The 22,023-nt window shown below is 40.5% G+C and overlaps 1 protein-coding gene across 3 annotated transcripts in view; it reads right to left on the bottom strand.

Annotated features, from left to right (window-relative positions):
• med10 (mediator complex subunit 10) overlaps positions 1-20,238 on the bottom strand; it is a 68,351-nt gene extending 48,113 nt beyond the window's left edge. Inside the window, exons 1-3 of one of the 3 annotated variants that reach the window (XM_043689634.1) lie at positions 19,945-20,238; positions 16,870-16,953; positions 7,178-7,280 (exon numbers count right to left, since the gene is read on the bottom strand). In XM_043689634.1, the coding sequence (XP_043545569.1) occupies positions 7,178-7,280; positions 16,870-16,953; positions 19,945-20,066 (309 nt within the window). In that variant the 5' untranslated portion in view covers positions 20,067-20,238. The remainder of the gene's footprint in view (positions 1-7,177; positions 7,281-16,869; positions 16,954-19,944) is intronic. The other 2 variants (XM_043689635.1, XM_043689633.1) reach the window with 2 other exon arrangements.
• Between the last annotated feature and the right edge of the window lie 1,785 nt (positions 20,239-22,023).

Here is a 22,023-nt window from a genome sequence, read left to right as displayed (position 1 = left end):
GATGAGTTCATTGGTAGTCTGGTTCATTTACTAGACCAGGTTGTCAGAAAATAAACTGCCACTCTTAACATTTGCTGTGCAAAGTTCTCCCTCTAACACTATCGGACAATGATGTGAAGGTGTTGGTGTTGGACTGGGGTGGGCAAAGTTAAATGTCACAACACCAGGTTATAGTCCAACTGATTTATTTGGAAGCACTAGCTTTCGGAGCACTGCTCCTTCATCAGTAGCAAAACAAAGCTCCGAAAGCTTGTACTTCCAAATAAACCAGTTGGACTATAACCTGGTGTTGCGAGATTTTTAACTCTGACTAGTGAAACCATTATCAAACATTTGCTGCCCAGCAATTGATTTTAGTCTAACCCAACTGTCCTGATAGTTAGTTGCCCTGTTTTAGATTGCTCAGCCACACAAAGACTCATTTTTGGTTCAGTGAAAGCCTCAGAAAAAAGTGAATGCAAATTAAACTGTAGGACTCCTAGTTCTGTCAGTATTATTTCAGACAAGATTTCAATTAAATACATTCAGCATGTTCCCTGAACCTACAAGCATAGAGTTGTATTCATTCATATTTTCAGAGTATAATCACACAAGCAAATATGCTTTTGAGTACATTTTTGTTCTCTGCATGTGTGCTGCAATGAGAAGTTAGTTGCATTGACTCCTAAGGTTAGGAAATCTACTCCTTATTTTAGTAAATCCCACCTGCTTAAGTACAAGATCAATTAAAAGGTTGTGATTTTTGACAACCCTACCATCAAATGGAGGAGAGATGTGAGCAATGTAGGGGAAGGGAATGGGGTGGAACTGGAGGATGCAGTGTCAGACAGCAATCAACATGTCCAGTGAACAGATGGAGAGAGCTCTCACACAAATGATGTTATGTGATTTACATAACCTACACATATGTAGATAACTCTTTGCCTCCACAGTGTTAGTGACACGGTCTTACCGGACATCTTACCAACAACCTGGCAGCACATGACAGCTTCTCTGGGATGTGAATTCGGGTACCTCTTAGATAATAATTAACTAGTTCGCCAAAAGTGAGAAGCATACACCTAGACACCATACGTGAACCAATGTATGTTTTCATTGCTGCCTAAATTATAGTCATCCTTTCATCAAGAAATATCAAATCATACACCAATTGCACCAAAGGTCAGCTAGTAACAAGGACAGAGAAATAGAGGTCATGTTTCACATCCATAATATTTTATCTGAACAGAGAAAAGTTCAAATTGCATTAAATTTCAGCAAGTATTAGAAAGGAAAAAAATAAAGTGGCAACCTGACAAATTTTGGAAGTCAAGAATTATAAAACAGAGTTGTGACGCCATGTTGCCAGATTGAACATTCCCACGTGGTAGCAATATTGAACTGATTTTAACTCCATCTTCTGTTTGAAATGTGCAACTGAATTGAAGAGAAGACCAGTGAAAGAGGCACAATTGATGAAAAGAGAAGTGATTTGATAGTATGGAGTGAAATGTCTTCTGAATGGCCAAAGTGCTAGAAATGTAGTTCACAAGAGACCAAATTAAAAGGTGTGCAGAAATGTGAAGCGAGATGCATTCAACAATGGACATGTGCGCTTGAGGTCAATTCTGTCAGAAAAACTGCTATAGTGAAAGCACAACATTCAACCTTAGCAGGTTAACTACAAAAAATTTTCCCTTTCTTCCTGTATCGTTACTGTCTCCAAATCTTTTACAGCTCAGCTACATCAAAAATTCATAAGATCATTGTTGAGACATGCAAGAAAATTAATCCTAGTGTTTTTGTCCTTGCTCAATAGTTTAGAATTCTTTGATCTTCATTCAACACCAGGTTATAGTCCAACAGGTTTAATTGAAAGCACTGGCTTTCAGAGCGCTGCTCCTTCATTAGGTGGAGCAGCGCTCCGAAAGCTAGTGAATCCAATTAAACCTGTTGGACTATAACCTGGTATCATGTGATTTTTAACTTTGTACACCCCAGTCCAACACGGGCATCTCCAAATCTTGATCTTCATTGTTTTCAAGTGCAACTTATTGTTACCTCTTCCATTTCTTGAATATTGTTGAAAAGAAATCAATTTGTCAAAGCTTTTCATTTTGCATTCATCAGGATAATTCACAACACTAATTCAAGGGGAATACCAAAATTCATACCGCATGTGATAACAGTTCTTGAAAATGGTCTCTCACTGGTAGAGGCATTGCCATTAAGACTGCAGCAAATCATATTCACATTTGATGTTTATCTGAAACCAAATATTTGCTGGATAACCCTGATTATATATAGAATCACACTGACATCCCATTTAGATTGTCAGTTAGGCTCACATTGTGAGGAACTTGCATGGAATGGAAGCTGCACATAATACACAGGGCCCTGCCCTTTGCAAAAAGAAAGAATACATTCACATATTGTGCCTGTTTCAACCCAATAAAAGTAGTATCGCTTTTCTGTCCAATGCCTGGCTAATTAGGGTCAACCGGTCTGGTTTCAAATTTAAACACAGCCTGACAGTTAACAGTCAATCATTAGTTGGTACATTTGTCATGAGAACAATCGACCAGAACTCAGGTGTTAATGAATCAGCACTCTCATCATGTAGTATAATTGTTGATTTTCCCTTCGGCTTGGTATGTTTGTCAATTTTCCTGATAAATGCAAGAATGTTTTGATAAATATTGCCTTCTTCAGTAATATTAAATAATGGAAATTGAAGAACAAAACTTACTGTATAAAATTCTTGTCCTCTTGTAATTTCACATCCTCAACATCTTTCCTTTGTTTCTCACTTCATCCATACTTGTCCACTTACTACATTTATAGAGTCATACAGATGTACAGCACGGAAATAGACCCTTTGGTCCAACTTGTCCGTGCCAACTAGATATGGTAACCTAATCTAGTCCCATTTGCTAAGACCTAGCCCATAGCCCTCAAAATCCTTCCTATTCATATACCCATGCAGATGCCTTTTAAATGTTGCAATTGTACCAGCCTCCATCACTTCCTCTGGCAGCTCAGTCCATACACGTACCACCTTCTGCGTGAAAAAGTTACCCCTTTGGTCCCTTTTAGGTCTTTCCCCCCTCACCCTAAATTATTGCCCCCTAGTTCTGGGCTCCCCCACAGCAGGGAAAAAACTTTGTCTTTTTATCCTATCCATGCCCCTCATGATTTTATAAACCTCTATGAAAGTCACCCCTCAGCCTCCAACGTGCCAGGGAAAACAACCCCAGTCTATGCAACCTCTCCCTTTAGCGCAAATCCTCCAAACCTGGCAACAGCCTTGTAAAACTTTTCTGAATCCTTTCAAATTTCACAACATTCTTCCGACAGGAGACCAGAATAATTGCACGCAATATTCCAAAAGTGGCCTAACCAATGTTCTGTACAGCCACAACATGGCCTCCCAACTCCCATACCCAATGCTCTGACCAATAAAAGAAAGCATACCAAACGCTGCCTTCACTATCCTATCTACCTGCGACTCTACTTTCAAGGAGCTATTAACTTGCACTCCAAGTTCTTTGTTCAGCAACGCTCCCCAGGACCTTACCATTAAGTTTACAAGTCCTGCTCTGATTTGCTTTTCCAAAATGCAGCACCTCACATCTATCAAAATTAAACCCCATCTGCCACTCCTCAGACCATTGGCCCATCTCATCAAGATCCCGTTGTACTCTGAGGTAATCATCTTTGCTGTCCACTACGCCTCCAATTTTAGTGTCACCTGCAAACTTACTAACTATTCCTCTCATGCTCACATCCAAATTATTTATATAAATGAAAAGTACTGGACTCCGCACCAATCCTTCTCTCACACACCACTGGTCACAGGCCTCCAGTCTGAAAATCAACCCTCCACCAGCACCCTCTGTCTTCTAGCATCAAGCCAGTTCTGTATCCAAATGGCTAGTTCTCCCTGTATTCCATAAGATCTAACCTTGCTAACCAGTCTCCCATGGGGAACATTGTCGAACGCCTTACTGAAGTCCATATAGATCACGCCCATCGCGCTGCCCTCATCAATCCTCTTTGTTACTTCTTCAAAAAACTCAATCAAGTTCATGAGACGTTATTTCCCATGCACAAAGCCATGCTGACTATCCCTAATCAGTTCTTGCCTTTCCAAATACACGTAAATCCTGTCCTTCAGGATTTCCTCAAACAACTTGCCCACCACTGATGTCAGGCTCACTGGTCTATAGTTCCCAGGCTTTTCCTTGCCATCTTTCTTAAACAGTGGCACCACATTAGCCAACCTCCAGTCTTCCAGCACCTTACTTGTGACTATCAATGACACAAATATCTCAGCAAGAGGCCCAGCAATCACTTCCCTAGCTTCCCACAGAGTTCTAGGGTATGTATGATCAGGTGCTGGAGATTTATCCACTTTTGTGTTTCAAGACATCCAGCACGACATCGTCCTCTCTAATGTGGACATTTTTCAAGACGTCACCATCTATTTTCCTACATTCTATATCCTCCATGCCCTTCACAGTAAACACTAATGCAAAATATTCATTTAGTACCTCCCCAGTCTTCTACGGCTGCACACATAGGCTGCCTTGCTGATCTTAGAGGGGTCCTATTCTCTCCCTAGTTACCGTCTTGTCCTTAATGTATTTATAAAAACCCTGTGGAATTTTCCTTTCCCCTATTTGCCAAAGCTATCTCATGTCCAATTTTTGCCCTCTTAAGTATACTCCTACTGCCTTTATACTCTAAGGATTCACTCGATGTCTCCTGTCTATACCTGACAAAGGCTTTTTTTTTTAAACCAAAACCTCAATTTCTCTAGTCATCCAGTTTTTCCTATACCTACCAACCTTTTCTTTCACCCTAACAAGAATATACTGTCTCTGGACTCTTGTTCTCTCGTTTTTGAAAGCTTCCCATTTTCCAGCCGTCCCTTTACCTGCGAACATCTGACCCCAATCAGCTTTTAAAAGTTCTTGCCTAATGTCGTCAAAATTGGCCTTCCTCCAATTTAGAACTTCAACTTTTAAATCCGGTCTATCGTTTTCCATCATTATTTTAAATCTAGTAGAATTATGGTCACAGGCCTCAAAGTACTCCCCCACTGACACCTCAGTCACCTGCCCGGCCTTATTTCCCAAGAGTTGGTCAACTTTTGAACCTTCTCTAGTAGGTACATTCACATACTGAATCAGAAAATGTTCTTGTACACACTTAAGAAATTCCTCTCCATCTAAACCCTTAACACTATGGCAGTCCCAGTCTATGTTTGGAAGGTTAAAATCCCCTACCGTACCCACCCTCTTATTCTTACAGATAACAGAAAACTCCCTACATGTTTGTTACTCAATTTCCCGCTGACTACTAGGGGGTCTACTATATAGTTTCCCACAATTAGGCGTTTTTAATCGCTTGCAACTAGATTTCAATTTCACAGTAAAACATACATACTTTTCGGTTCCTGCAGGACTTGATTTTCTAATATGTTTTTCAGAATGTTGATCACTTATAACGTTCTTCTTTACGTTGGCCCACCTGACACAACAATTAGACTTCTATTATCTCACTACGTTCCAATGGCTGTCTTGTTTAGAAACTTCGGAGTGATACAAGAGGCCCTAACGAGTATGGGGTGAATTTTACCAGAAATTGGCCAAGTGTTACCTGAAAGAAAACGGGCTGTGACCATGTGTTACTTTCACTTCCTTGAGTACAAATATTCCCTTGTGAACATTCGACCCAAATTATTTTATTCAAAACAAAAAACTAAAATAACTCACTTGCCTATTAAATGAAGAAATGTTAATGTGATTAAATCTGAGAAAAGGGATTATTGTTTTTGACAAAGACATAAACTGAAAAATCACCTTTCATTTGTTACAGAAATGAAGGCTGAAACCAATATTGGAAAACAAAACAAAAAGTGCAATTGAAACTATATAAAAAGGAAAACCAAGAGCTGTTAGTTGTAGACAAGTCTAGTGATGCAGTACAGGTTGAAGACGACAGCGGCTCAACCACAAAGCTTTCTATTAGCATAAGTTAGTTACTGCAGTTGTGTCTATTACTTAATGATAACATTGTGATCTGTGTTGTGTACATTCATCAAAGCTGAGAAGAGCTTGCAGATGTATGCCATTTTGGTGAAGAACTTGGAAAATGCTGACAGTTGAACAGCAAGTTAGCCACTAGAAGGCTAAAATTCTTTGAGAAAGAGAGTTTTGAAGGATTTTCTGCCAGACGTTTATGTCATAAATGCCAAATGGTCTGCTGAGCCAATGATAACATGTTGGTTGCATCGACCAAGAAGTTAGTCATTTATAATTAATTATAATTTCTGTTAATTCGTGTTTAGCTTATAATGATTCTGGGTTTAGGTATCACTCCTTACCTAAGATAGTATTTAGCATTTCCCTTGTTTGACCCTTGTCTAGGAAAAAAAACTTTTATTTTAAACCATGAACTCTTGTAGCTTTATTCTTGTCTTTCCAAATACATGTACATCCTGTCCCTCAGGATTCCCTCCAACATCAACATCAGGCTCACTGGTCTATTGTTCCCTGGCTTGTCCTTACCACCCTTCTTAAACTGTGGCACCACATTAGCCAACCTCCAGTCTTCCAGCACCTCACCTGTGACTATCAATGATCCAAATATCTCAGCATGAGGCCCAGCAATCCTTCCCTAGCTTCCCACAGAGTTCTAGGGTACATCTAATCAGGTCCTAAGGATTTATCCACCTTTATGCGTTTCAAGACATCCAGCAGTTCCTCCTCTATAATATGGACATTTTTCAAGATGTCACCATCTATTTCCCTACATTCTATATCTTCCATGCCCTTTTCCACAGTAAATACTGATGCAAAATACTCGTTTAGTATCTCCCCATCTCTTGCGGCTCCACACAAAGGCCGCCTTGCTGATCCTTGAGGGGCCCTATTCACTCCCTAGTTGTCCTTTTGTCCTTAATTAGGCTCACAAAATGGAAAAATATTAAAAAGGATAATTCAAAGACTTTCTCAATGCACGCAACATGCAAAGCAAGGAAGACGAACAAGTAAAAACAAACCAGTGCAAACTAATTGATATTGTGGAAGTGAGGCTGCATTTTGGCCAAGGCTGGGACTTGAATAAGCATACTCTTGTAAAATGATTCATTTCAATCAGTACTGACAAAGTAATTCTTCAGATTGTCTACCTTTAATGTGTCAATTTTTCCTTTGACTTGTTCATTCTTGGCCAAGGCTCGCTCCAGGCATTCTTTGGTGTAAAGTTGAGGATTTCGGCCTTGATCAATATACCTGTTTAAAATTAAAAACATGAAATGCATGAGATGCTGTGTGTGTATTTTTTTCGAAGTATTACACAGCAATATTGCACAAGAGTAGCCATTCTGAGCACTAAGAACTCAGAAGAAACAGAAGTTGAAACAAGTCTCCAATCATAAGACCACATTGATTATTCTCTTGCATTCACTCAAACGCCCCCCCCCCCGCGCCCCCACCCCACATTAAATTCCAGAAAAGATAAAGCTTTCCAAATACTATCAGCACTCAACAGTCATGATCCCTTATTGCTTAAACTCAGGCCCTCCATTCACTGCAATACTTTTGCAGCTGCTGATCTAATCAATTAATCCCACTTCTGCCCTTGTCTACTTATGAAAATCTTCAATCCCTTCAATCCTGATCATTCCTATCAGGAGCAAGTCACATCTTTACTCTGGTAATTCCTCACGAGCACAAACTTGAATACCTGCTGAACAAATATCTAAAAAAATCCAACATCAAAGCTACCTGAAGCACATCAATGAAAACACATCGATGGAATTCAATATCAGTGACTGTCAGTTGATAAAATTTGGCTTGAAAACAGCAATTATGTTGTGAATAAAAAGTAGCCACAGCTTTATGTATTTAAAGAATTTGAGGGATTTCACCAGACTCATTTCTGGGATGGCATGTTTGTCATGAGAGATAATACATCTGGGGGTGTAATTATAGGTAGTTCTTCTATAACGCGATGGTTACATTCTCGTGCAACTCCATGTTAGAGAAAAATTGCACTTTAGAAACCTTGCTTAAAATGTTGGCAATGTAATCGCGTTACAGGCAACATATTTTAAAAGTTCACACTTTCCAAAAATAACATCCCCAATTCATCAATTGTGTTATAACGAATTCGCGTTAACAAAATGTTCGTTATAGCAGAACAACCTGAACTGGAGTTGAGAAGAGGGAGGGGCGAACAGATTGTAACATCAAATTCTGAAAGGCTGGACAGACTGGATGCAGAGCCGGACACAGTTAATGCTTCCCTTGGCAGGAGAGTTTAGAAGAGGTCAGGATCCATGATCAGCCATTTCAGACTGAGGTAAAGATTTTTATGAACCTGTGGAATTTTCTACCTCTGCAGTGACCGGGTCACTGACCATATTTTAAGAAACATAGAGGTTAAAGGTATCGGGGGGGGGGGAAGAATCCAAGATGGTAGTGATCTGGTAGGAAGATCGCTTTGCAGAGCTCGGTACCACATCGCAGGCGGGGCAAAGTCCAAAACCATGCTACCCAGGTCATCGTGGTATTCTAGAACTCTGAAAAAATCAGAGTCCTAGAAAGTTCTAAGACGACACTTACCTGCGTTTTCGCCATCCAAGCATGCCTTAGGGGTGAGCAGGTTCGCCAAAGGCCAGGGATTTCATTCAAAAAAGGGCTACACTTTTAACCAATCTCTACAGATCTGATAGAGAAGAGGGTGCTCAGTGCTAAGAAAACACTTTCTGTCAGCACTCTATCACCTGTTGAGACCAAATGGCTTTGCAGAGTGCGGGAGAGAGAGTTGGGCATTGAGACCACTTCAGAGACATGGGAAGATATTTAGGAAAACACGAGAAAGATTTTGATTTGCAATAGGCGCCATGCTTTACAGTTGAAGATTCTCCACATGCAAAGCAAGTACGGGCACTCTTACTCATTGCCTCTGGTTCTGCTGCAGGCTCCGGACATACTGGAGCTCTATGGTAGGTGCAATTGTGAGGATCTCAGGGACAAGGGTGGAGATGGACTTGGTTTCTCCTCCTCCTGGCCTGCCCTGTAGGTGTGCATAAGAAAAAAAAACTTTTCAACATACTTACTTTTTTGCACAAAAAAGAATATTCTGTTTGATTGGGTGTCTGAAAATCCTCCGGGTCTGTCGGATTGGTGTAAGGTAGTTTTGGAGCATATCCTTTTGGATTTGCTTACATGTATGGTACACCATAAAACTGAGAATTTTTATAAGACATGGCAGCCCTTATTGGACTACCTAAACATTGCTCTGGCTGCCACACTAATAAGAGTTTTTTTGATATAACCGTAAAGATTGTGTTTTACAAGTCTAATACCCAGAATGGGGGAACTGCGAACATGTAAGTTAATGCTCTTGATGGTCAAGAGCTAGTGTTTTGCCTCACTGAGCCATATTATTTGTTAGTTATTATTTATGTGTCTTTAGCTTTTTAATATATATTTGTAATGTTTTGTACTTTTTGTAATAGCAAAAAATCTATTTTTCAATAAAATATGTTTAAAAATATCAAGAAATATGGGTGAAAGTGAGACTATGACAGTGGAAGAGAGGATCAACACTGATCACATGGAATGATGGAGCAGGACAATTTGTTGAATGAGCTACTCGTGTGAGCCTATTAAAACATTAATGTTCGCATCCAAGGTTAATGTATCTGCAATGTGATGTAGGTTCATAACAGATTATTAATCTAAGTGGAAGGATGATCTATAGAGCTTTGTATTTCTACATTGTGTGTTAAGGGGAGAGCATTTTTAAAAGATTTCATTCTTTGTACTTTCATTTTAGATGCGTTGCAAGAATGATGGAAGACTTGGTTTGTTTATATGCATTTCAACAAGCTCTTTAAAACATAGACAATTATTAGTTCAGTGCATTAGGAACAAAAAGGTAGGAGCAAAAAACAAGAGTGAAGCAACATAAAATCAGAACAACCCAAAAAAGGTCAGGCAATAACAGGCTTCATTCAGAGAGGAAAATGTCGGCAGAAGTACTATTTATAGCAGTCTCCAAAGCAGCTGAGGTGGTGAAAATGTCTCAAATTGTTTGGAAGAAAATTCCTTCTGGATGCATTTAAACAGCCAATGTTAAATAACAAGTGAGCTGTGTTAGTCAACTATTTAAGGATATCAAGAAAAGACATTAACTAAAGAAAGCAACATGGAGTGAATGCAAAATAAATTTCCAAAGTAGACCAATTATAAGTATGCCAACTGAACAAGCTGCTTTAAAGTGGAGACAGGGTGACCCTTCTCCAAAAGTTGAATATTGCACGATTCTTGCTGAGCGCAAAAGAGTTGAAATCTTATTAATGATATTTGCAATGATATTTTATAAAAGCTCATGATTGTCTGAGAATTTTTATATCTATATTTTTTGGGATAGTCCTATTAGTATTTTTACTGTTATCCCAGCTGATGGTAAAACTGGACAAGTCAGATCCCAAAGTGAAACATGGCTAGACCGAACATAAAAGTTTTATTTTTGCCATTTGTTTACTTTGGTGATCTGTCACTGAACATTTTCTCCAGAGGATGCTGAGAGGTTTATAGAAAGAAAGTAAAGATTTGGGGTGGCATGGTGGCTCAGTGGTTAGCACTGCTGCCTGACAGCACCAGGGACCCGAGTTTGATTCCAGCCTCTGGAATATATCATTTAAACGTTTAAAATATCATTTCAAACAATTCTTTCACTGTGTATTTTTTTTTCTGTATAATAAATTAAGTCAGATTCCCTACAGTATGAAAACAGGCCCTTCGGCCCAACAAGTCCACAACGACCCTCAGAAAAACAACCCACCCAGACCCATTTACCTACCCTATACTTACCTCTGACTAATGCACCTAACACTATGGGCAATTTAGCATGGCCAATTCACCTGACCTGCACATCTTTGAATTGTGGGAGGAAACTGAAGCACCCGGAGGAAACCCATATATATTCGGGGAGAATGTGCAAACTCCACAGACAGTTGCCAGAGGCTGGAATCAAACTCGGGTCCCTGGTGCTGTCAGGCAGCAGTGCTAACCACTGAGCCACCATGCCACCCCAAATCTTTACTTTCTTTCTATAAACCTCTCAGCATCCTCTTGAGAAAATGTTCAGTGACAGATCACCAAAGTAAACAAATGGCAAAAATAAAACTTATGTTCAGTCTAGCCATGTTTCACTTTGGGATCTGACTTGTCCAGTTTTACCATCAGCTGGGATAACAGTAAAAATACTAATAGAACTATCCCAAAAAATATAGATATAAAAATTCTCAGACAATCATGAGCTTTTATAAAACCTTAATACCTCAGATACAGAGTGCTGCAGACTATTGGAGTCTGCAAAATAAAAGCTAAGAGTTTCGAAAATATGTGGCACACATTGAAGACATAGAAATACAAGGAAAATCATGTGAAAGAATGCAAATGTCTTGTTTTTTTTCCAGAATTATGAAGGGATGAGACAAGGTTGATTTAAAAAAAGACTACTTCCAATAATTAAAGGGTAACACATCATAGAATCAGAATGGCTACAGTACAAATGCAGTGATTCAACTCGTGACAGGATTAGTTCTTTACCAGAGCAATTCGAGTTCCAATTGCCTACCTTTTTCACCACAGTGCTGCAAACTTTACTTAATCAAATTCATACAATTCATCATGAAAGCCATAATTAAATCTATCTCTGCCAAACTTTCAGGTAGTGCAATTCAGATCTTAACCATTCACTGCTTAAAGTTACTCATCATACTAATGTTGATTTTCTCAATTACCTTAAATGGGCACTCTGGTTCTTAATTCTTCCCAAGGGTATATCTTCTCCCCATCTACTCTCACTATCCTTCATAATTCTGAATATCTCTGTCAATCTCCTCTTAACCTTCTCTTCTACAAGAGGAGCAAGCCCAGCTTTTCAAAACTATCCACATAACTGAAGATTTTCATCCATGGAATCATTAAGTTGTTCCTGCATTCTAATGTCTTCACAACATTAAGATGTGGTGAAATAAAAACAAGGATGAAGCTGAATCAATCTTTTATATTTGCTTTTATATTTTATACCTCGCAGAATTGTGAATGCTTTATCATCCTGATACCTCCAATGATTCGTGCAAATGGTCCCTCTGCTCCTGAATTCTCTTTAGAATTAGAATTCAGACCAAAATAAGTCACTTCATGGCTCTCTACATTAAATTTCAGTTGTCATCTGACCATTTATTCCCACAAACCTGTCTAGACCACTTTGCATTCTACACAAGTTTCCTCAATGTGCACAGTTCACATTACTTCCAATCTTTATTTCATCTGGAACTTTGACATTGTGCCATTAACACCAAAGTTTAGGTCATTAATATTTAAAAAGAGCTAGATTCCAACATCAGCCCCTGAGCAGCCCCACTATAAATGTTCCTCCAGTCCAAAAGAAAACTGTTCACTGCTATTTTTCAGCGAATGTCACATCCATGTTGCTACTGTCCGTTGTATTCTAGGAGTCCTATCTTTGTTTATAAAACTGTTGGAGCACTTTATTAAATGTGTTTTGGAAGTCCATGGCAACCACATCAACCACATTACTCCTTCAAACCAGTTACTGGAACAAACTTAAATTATCATGCTATTTTATTCAAGAAATACATTCACATCCTGATGCTTGAATTATAGTGACTTGCATCAAAAAATTAACGTGCTCGTTAATCAGTTTCAAAATCTGCAAGCCTTTAAGCGCTGCGTAAGAACAAAAACGGATGGGTTAACTGACTAACAGGCAAGTGGTGCTGAATCAAAATTGTAATTAAAATCAATACACTATCTCTATGTTTCAATCACTGAAGGGCATAACCACCTTTAAGCACTTCATTGAGGGGCCTGAATCTTGTAACATGAATACTGCTCAATCCTCCAGTATAAGGGTGTCAAACTTCTGAGTTGAACTCAGTGAATATGTTAGTTATACATGATTAGATTAGATTAGATTAGATTAGATTACTTAGATTAGATTACTTTACAGTGTGGAAACAGGCCATTCGGCCCAACAAGTCCACACCGACCCGCCGAAGCGCAACCCACCCAGACCCATTCCCCTACATTTACCCCTGCACCTAACACTACAGGCAATTTAGCATGGCCAATTCACCTGACCTGAACATTTTTGGACTGTGGGAGGAAACCGGAGCACCCGGAGGAAACCCACGGGGAGAATGTGCAAACTCCAGACAGTCAGTTGCCTGGGCGGGAATTTGAACCCGGGTCTCTGGCACTGTGAGGCAGCAGTGCTAACCACTGTACCACCGTGCCGCCCACGATCTGACCTCAGTAACTCAATGTTGGCTTTCCTTAAAGAACCCACATTTGCAAAAGTGAGCTAATTGTGTCCCAAATTATCAGTTCCAAAGGACAGCCTCCCACTAAGGCTCAACTAACTAGCCTGTAGCTGCTGGGTTTTTAAACAAAAAGGTATAATATCTGGAATTCTCCAATCCTCTGGCACTAGATCTGTACCTAAGAAGAATTGGAAAGTTATGGCAAGTGCCCTGGCAATTTCCATCCTTGCTTACGGTGCATTTCCTCTCTTCATAGTGACTTATCATGAAACAAGATTCAGAAAAAACAGGAGTAAGCCTTTCAACTCCTTGAGCCTACTCCACCTTTAAAAGCATTGTGGCTGATTCAATATTTGTCATATCCACTTATTTGCATTTACCACTTAACCCTTAATTGTTACACTGTATTAATCAAGAACCTATCTTTCTCAAACGTAAATGTAGACAAGGATTTTGCACCCACAACTCTATGGCAAGGAGTTCCAAAGACTCAATCGTGATAATAAATTCCTCATCTCAGTCTTAATTTTGAGATTATGCCCGGTGGACCTGGACTCTCCCATAACGTGAAACATCCTCTCAGCATTTATCTTGGAGGAGAAAGTGAGGTCTGCAGATGCTGGAGATCAGAGCTGGAAATGTGTTGCTGGAAAAGCGCAGCAGGTCAGGCAGCATCCAGGGAACAGGAGAATCGACGTTTCGGGCATAAGCCCTTCTTCAGCATTTATCTGCCAATCCCCTTAAAAATCCTATATATTTAAATGAGATCACCGCTCATTCTTCTAAACCTCAGTGAGCAAGCTTCCAAATAATTCCAGCCTTTGCTCAAGACAATTCCCCTTCCCACGCCCACACCAAAATTATCTTTTACCCTAAATAAGGGGACCAAAACTGCTCTCAGAAGTAGATGTGGTCTCATCAGCACCATGTACAGTTGCAGTAAGACTTCCCTAATCATATTCCATAATCATAAAGCCTAAGCTATAAGGGCCAACATTCTATTCTCCTTCCTGGTTGCTTGCTGCAGCTGTGTGCTAGCTCCTGTGTTTCAAGCACTGTATTGAAGCTTCCAGCAGTTATTTTCACTATATAAATAATACTGTTCTTTTGATTTGCCTTCCAAAATGAACAAGTTCACATTTTCCCACATTATACTCCATTTACAAACTTTTTGTCCACTTTCATAACCTATTAATATCTCTGTAAACTGCTTGCATCCTTCTCACAAACTGCCTTTCCACCTATTTTAGTGTTGTCTGCAAATCTGGCTACATTACTTCCTGCAAATCATTCATATATATTTTAAACAGTTGCGGTCCCAACACTAGTCACTGTCTTCGGAATCCACTGGTCACACATTGCCAACCTGAAAATAACCCCTTATCCCCACTCATTGTTTCCTGCCCATTAGCCAATTCATTATGCCTACATACAACCTCCAACATAACGGATGCTTATCTTAGGTTACCTTTTGTAAGGTACCTTGTCAAACACCTTTGGTCGTCCAAATACAGCACATTCACTGGCTCCTCTCTATCTACTCTGGTTGAGACTTCCTCGAAAAACTTGAACAAATTATGATGTAGAGATGGACTGGGGTGGGCAAAGTCAGAAGTCACATGACACCAAGTTATAGTCCAGCAGGTTTATTTGAAATCACAAGCTTTCAGTACTCCAAAAGTACTTCAAATAAACCTGGTTTATTATAACCTTGTGTTGTGACATCTGACTTTGAATAAATTAGCTAGACAGTTTCCCTTTCATGCAGCCATGCTGACTCTGCTGGGTTGGATTATGATTTTCAAATGTGTTGCTATTAAATCTTGATAATGGATTCCAATATTTTTCCAATAACAGATGGCAGGCTAATTAACCCCCATACTTACCCACTTTTTTACCTCCCTCCCTTTTTGAATAGGAAGGTTTTCCAATGTTTTTCAGAATCCAAAGGTTTTTGGAAAATTAGAACTAATGTATTCAATACCTCAGTAGCTACCTCTTTTAGGATCCTAGGAAGCATCAGGGTCAAAGGGCTTATCTGTCTTCAACTCCATTAGCCTTATACTACTACTCCGATAGTGGTACTTAATTCTTCCCTATTTTTCTTTACTATTAATGGGATACTCATAATATCTTCCACTGTAAAAACTGAAGCAATATATGTGTTTAATTCCTCTGCCATTTCCTTGTTCCCCTGTAGTCTCTTCCCAGATTAATTTTCTGGGAAGTGTTTTTTATGTATTTAAAAGGTCTTATTGTCAGTTTTAATATTCCTCACATGTATGCGCTGTTTATTGCCTACCATTTGAGTCAGCTACCTTATTAACCTTTTAACTAGACTGAATGCTAAACTTTGAAAGAGGAGAAAGAAGAGGAAGATTTACCAATTCCATTTCCACATTGCTCCAAAATTAAATGCAAGAGATTTAGAACAAGTAAAAAAACAAACTTCTTCAGAGAGCTTTAGATAGCGGCTGTATTTATATGACTCATGCTGTTATATTTCTGGTCAATAGCAACCCAAAAATGTTAATAGTAAGGAAATAATAATGATAATACCACTGAATATCAGCGACTTGGGTGGCATGACTGTCAACGGTCTATTACCAGACTGCCGTCTAAGTCTTACTGCTTGTTTCAGTAACTGAGGTGTTCGAGAGTAGTGTTTGATGCTGTACAAGCAGAGAACGTCCTCATTTTTCACCTCGATACAGCAATGTCATTAAATGGTTGAAGATAACTGAACCTAGAATACTACCCTCAGAACTCCTGCAACAATGTTCTGAGATTGAGATAATTCATTGCAATAACCATAACCACCTTTCTTTCCTAGTTATGACTCCATCCAATGGAGAGTTGCCCTGACTCCAACTGATTTAAATTTTGCTGGGGTTCATTGCTGCCAGCCAAATGCTGCCATGATGTCGAGACCAATCATTCCCACTTTATTAAGAGGCCTTCCTCTTCAAAGCTGATTCCATCAGTTAAGTTAGAAAAACCAAAAGCGATTCAGTCTCATAGTGAAGTATTTCTTTATCAAGAGTTTTCTGATGACAACAATCATAATCCAGACATTGAAGCTGCAAAGCCCTAGGCTGCTGTGATGAAATTAAAAGTACATTAAAAACATTTCAGGGAATCTTATTATCACTTTACCCTACAAAAAAAAGTTTGATTCTGGATTTACAAAAATAGTTCAAGTACACCCATTTTGCAATAAACTCTTATGTAAATGCAGCTTTAAACAACAAAGATTTAATATAATTACAGTAAAGACTATAGGTACTTTAACCACTTTCACTTGTGAAACAATTGAAGTGACTGGCATTAACCTATTTACACATTAAAAACTCACCAAATGAAAGTTGATCTTCAGAATTCAGTAATACATTGCAGATTACAGATATCTCATACAAATACCCTGCTCAGTCCACACTTGCAAGCTTGACTGCAAAAAGTATTTGTCAAGACTTACTTTGTGTCACAAATTATGAGTTATAATTCATACTTACTCAAATACTTCCAGAGGTACATTAATATCATGTAGCTGTTGTCGGCATTTATCGACATCCTGCAACCCCGAAATCATAGAATTTCTGGAGAAGAAGAGTGAAATATGATTTTACTCACAAACTATCAAATTAAATCAAGAATTTGTACAAGATATTATTAGCAAAATCTTTGGGCAATCGTACTTTTTGCTTGATTAATGTTATATGTAAAATATACACTCTAACTTAATGTTTAAACACAGACTATTTTACAAAGCCTTGTTGTGAAACACCCAGAATTTTTTAAAATGTTGAAAGGAATCCAAGATGGTGGATGGGAATAAATTGTGGCTGTTTAAGAGCTATTCCTTTTTTTGGGATATTTTCAGTGTTGGAGCTGATTTCCTCAAATTCTAGAAGCAGTAGTTACTGTTTTATAAGCTGTTGCATTGTTTCAGAATGGGGGGGGGGGGGAACGAAAAGAAGGGGGCGAGATCAAAACAACAGCAATTTAAAAAAGTAGAAGGAAGACAAAGGCAGTGACCATAAATAAGGAAGGGTTTAGAGGGATATGGGCCAAATGCTGGCAAATGGGACTAAGTTTATTTAGGATATCTGGTCATCACGGACAAGTTGGACCGAAGAGTCTGTTTCCGTGCTGTATATCTCAATGACCCTATGATGACTAATGAATCCTGTTAAAAGATTTAATAACGTACCTTGATTTAGATTTTAGAAGGCTTCACTTTTATTTATACTAGTGAACAATTTTACCTGGATTTGCTAAATTGCCACTAAGTACATTAAATATAAACAAGATCCATATTCTGAAACCTGAATTAGAATATAACCAACAATTCACTGATACCCACGCTATTTTTACTTTATCAGGTTCTGGTGTTCAACTCCCATTTAATCATACTGGGATGGGCAGATTAAATCAAGGAGATTGGCCTTTATTTTGTCATGTTTGGCAAAATGAAAAGTGGTCTCATTGAATCATACAAAGTTTTTACAGGGCCCAACACCATAGTTGCAGGATGTTCCCCCAGCTTGGAGGTCTAAACCCAGAAGAAAAAGTCTCAGAACTGAAATAGGGAGGAACTCCTTCACCAAAAGTACGGTAAATATTTAGAATTCTCTATCCGAGGGCTGTAGAGGTGCAGTCATTGGGCTTGTTCAAGATAGATATTTCCAGATATAAAAATATCAAAGGATATGGGGATAGAGTGGGAATATGGTATTAGGCATGATCAGCCATAATGTAGTTAACAAAGATGCAGTCTCAAGGGGCCAAATGCCCTATATTGGTTTCAGTTTGTTATGTTTTATCACTATCTATAGCTCCAGCCTACAAAATGCATGTAAAGTTTACAATGTCACAACACACAAGACTCCTTAGGAGGAGGATAGTTGTTCAGTTAGTTGGATACCCCAAATTGATCAAATTGGTGCAAATTGCACAGGGTTCAATCCCTGTTTGGCCAGGATGGATCCTGCCGACTCAGTGCAGGACATAGTGCTGTGGGTTAAACTTGCATTGAGGCAAAGACAGACAAGGTGACAGGACCCTTGGCCATGGCTGACTCATTTTGTGCACTTCTGCTCTTACCTATTCCCTTCCCTCCAACAGTACCAATAAGGTTCTCACTTTCCAAAGCACTAACATCTACAGCCAAAGGATCATAAGCTTCCATTTCTGCCAACTGCAGTGGGATGCCACCAGACATATACTGCCACCCTTCTCATCAGCATTCCATAGGGACCGTACCCTCCAGGGCACCCTGGTCCACTACTTCGCCATTTCCAACAGCTCCCCACATCCCTGCAGCACCTTCCTATGCAATTGCAGAAGGTGTAACACCTGCCCTTTTGCATTGTCCCTCTTCATTTTGCAAGGCTCCAGACACACCTTCCAGGTGATACAACAATTTAGCTGCACTCCACTGAATCTAATCTATTGTATTCACTACTCATTCTTTTACACAGAGGAGACAAAACACAGGCTGGGTGACTGCTTTGCAGAACACCTTCATTTTGTGTGCAAAAGTAGTCTGAAGCTTCCAGTTGCCTGCCACTTTAACACACCACCATGTTTCACTTCTCTTTTTGGGCCTATTGCAGCACTCCACCAAGGCAGTCTTCAGGACTGAATATCAAATTTGATAAGTTCAGAACCTAAACACTTTCTTCCGTTCCATTTACCAAACCCCACACACCCCAGGCCCTGTCATGACATGGACTGCTTTCAGTACAGTAAACCAGTTTTCACCTACTTATGGTCATCATCACTTTTTCTTTCTCTTGAGCACACATTCACCTATCCTTTTGTCTCCCTAACTGCTGTTCTCTCTCTCTCTGGTCTCCATCTCCACCTACCTGCTCACTCCTGGCAGAGACCCAGCAGGGCCAAAATAGCCTGTTTAAGCAAAGGTAAAGTCACCATTGTGTTACCAGACCATGGAACTGCTCTCATCAGTGTGTCATGACTGTAACTGGTTTAACCTGAGGGTTACGTTGCTTCAGGTTCAAGAAAAGGTTGAGGAGTGCCCTTCACTGTAACTCAGCCGGTGCAGGAATTGAACTCGCTGTTGGCATCACTTTGCTTCACAAAGCAAACATTTAGCCAACTAAGCTAACAAGTCTTCTAGCAGCACACAAACCAATTAATAAAATTATGTGCATTGGAAAAGCCTACGACATGGAAATGCATCCTGATTAGGTTACTTGAGGTCCACATCCAGCTGGAGTGTAACTTAAAGAAACAGCATTGTTGTGAACAATGAAATTAAGCTTTGCAGGCTGCAATTACACCCACCTTCAACTTAGAACAGAGGGAACACAGTGCAACTGCAAAAGACCTTCAGATCAGACTACTTTGCTGTCTGGGCACTTTTAACACCCCTCTGCCTTATTTTGGTCTCCTTGACGTACCTCTACCCAGTCCCAGTCCCAGTCCCAGTCCCAGTCCCGCCCCCCCCCCCCCCTTACCCCGGCTTTGCTTCTCCCCAACTCCACTGCCCCCATTCCCCGCGCCCACATCTGACGACCCGGCCCGGCCCGGCCCGGCCCAGGCCAGGCCGCCTCCCGGCTTACAGCTTCTGGTTGAGGCCGGCCTGGCTGCTGGGCTGGAAGTCACTGACGATGATGCCGAGCTGCCGGATGTTCTCGATGAACTTCTCCAGCTGCTCCTCCAGGTTGTCGAACTTCTCCGCCATCGCGCGACCGGGCGAACGGTTGGAGAGCCCCGCCCCCCTTCACACACACACACACTCTCGCGCTCTCTCTCTCTCCTTGCGCAAGAACCGGAAGCGGCACGCTCCGCCTCACGCCACCATTGTCGGGCAGTCTGTGAGGTCACTTCCGCCCGTCTCCTGGAGCAGCCTCTTCCTTCTTCCGGTTGTGGACTGCACAGTCTGTGGTCAGTGTTAAAAATCACACAACACCAGGTTGTAGTCCAACAGGTTTAATTGGAAGCACTAGCTTTCGGAGGGCTGCTGCTTGAGCCAGGGGCTTGTGGAGCACATAATTGTAAGATACAGAACTGATAGCAAAAGTTTACAGTGTGATGTAACATTGTATACATTGAAAAATGCCTTGATTGTTTGTTGTATTTTCAATGTATAATTTCAGTTACATCACACTGTAAACTTTTGCTATCAGTTCTGTATCTTACAATGGTGTCCTCTGCACACACCTGCTCAAGCAGCAGCGCTCCGAAAGCTAGTGTGCTTCCAATTAAACCTGTTGGACTACAATCTGGTGTTGTGTGAATTTTAACTTTGTCCACCCCAGTCCAACACCGGCACCTCCAAATCAGTTTGTGGTCTGCAGTGTGAGGCCGATGTTAGCTCCATCCCTGGGCTTCCTCGCAAACAGCAGTTGTTGTTCTCTGACTTACATCTGTATTCCGCCAGCATTTATGAATGAATAATGACCAGACACTCTGTGGCTTTGTCATTTTGTCAGAGGGATGGGTATTGGTCAAGTCACCAGGATAACTCCTTTTCTACTCGTCGTTGGCAGTGCAGTCATGAGATCTTTTACATCCCCCAAGCTGCCAAACCAGCAGATGGGCCTTCAATCTAGTGTCTCATTAGAAAGATGCAGCTGTCTACTATAAAACAGAAAATGCTGGAAGCATATGCTAAGTCTGATGGGATCTCTGGGGGTGGAGTAAAGAGTCAACATTTCAAGTCCATAAGGCATAGGAGTGGAAGTAAAGCCATTCAGCCCATTGAGTCCACTTCCCATTCAGTAATGGCTGATGGGCATTTCAAATCCCCTTACCCGCACTCTCCCTGTAGCCCTTAATTCCTTGAGAGATCAAGAAGTTATCAATCTCTGCCTTAAAAACACCCAACGTCCAGGCCTCCACTGCCCTCCGCGGCAATAAATTCCACAGGCCCACCACTCTTTGGCTGCAGAAATGTCTCCCCATTTCTGTTCTAAATTGACCCCCTCTAATTCTAAGGCTGTGCCCACGGGTCCTAGTCTCCCCACCTATCAAAAAAATTTCCAGCGTCCACCCTTTCTAAATCATGCAATATCTTGTAAAGGACCTTTCTTCAGAACCTGTAGTTTCAACTATTCTATCCTATTCACGTGATCTCCCCATGCAAAATTGAGGCCATTCAAAGATCTGCTGCTCCTATCTCAACTTGCAACAAGTTTCATTCACTAGGTTGATCCCAGGTATGGAGGGATTTTTAAATGCAGTATGAGTAGTTTGGCCTTGTACTATTTGGACCTTAGGAGAATAAGAGGAGGCCTGAGAAGACACATAGGATCCTTAAAAGGGGTTGACAAGGTAGAAACAGAGGGTGAAAATATGTTGCTGGAAAAGCGCAGCAGGTCAGGCAGCATCCAAGGAGCACGAGAATCGACGTTTCGGGTATGAGCCCTTCTTCCTGAAGAAGGGCTTATGCCCGAAACATCGATTCTCCTGTTCCTTGGATGCTGCCTGACCTGCTGTGCTTTTCCAGCAACACATTTTCAGCTCTGATCTCCAGCATCTGCAGTCCTCACTTTCTCCTAGAAACAGAGGGTAAAAACAATGACTGCAGATGCTGGAAACCAGATTCTGGATTAGTGGTGCTGGAAGAGCACAGCAGTTCAGGCAGCATCCGAGGAGCAGTAAAATCGAGGTTTCGGGCAAAAGCCCTTCATCAGGAA

The sequence above is a fragment of the Chiloscyllium plagiosum genome, chromosome 5 (genome assembly GCF_004010195.1).
Source record: "Chiloscyllium plagiosum isolate BGI_BamShark_2017 chromosome 5, ASM401019v2, whole genome shotgun sequence".
Taxonomy (NCBI): Eukaryota; Metazoa; Chordata; class Chondrichthyes; order Orectolobiformes; family Hemiscylliidae; genus Chiloscyllium; species Chiloscyllium plagiosum.
Note: the sequence above shows the minus strand (reverse complement) of the source record. Positions and strands in the feature narration are given on the sequence as shown.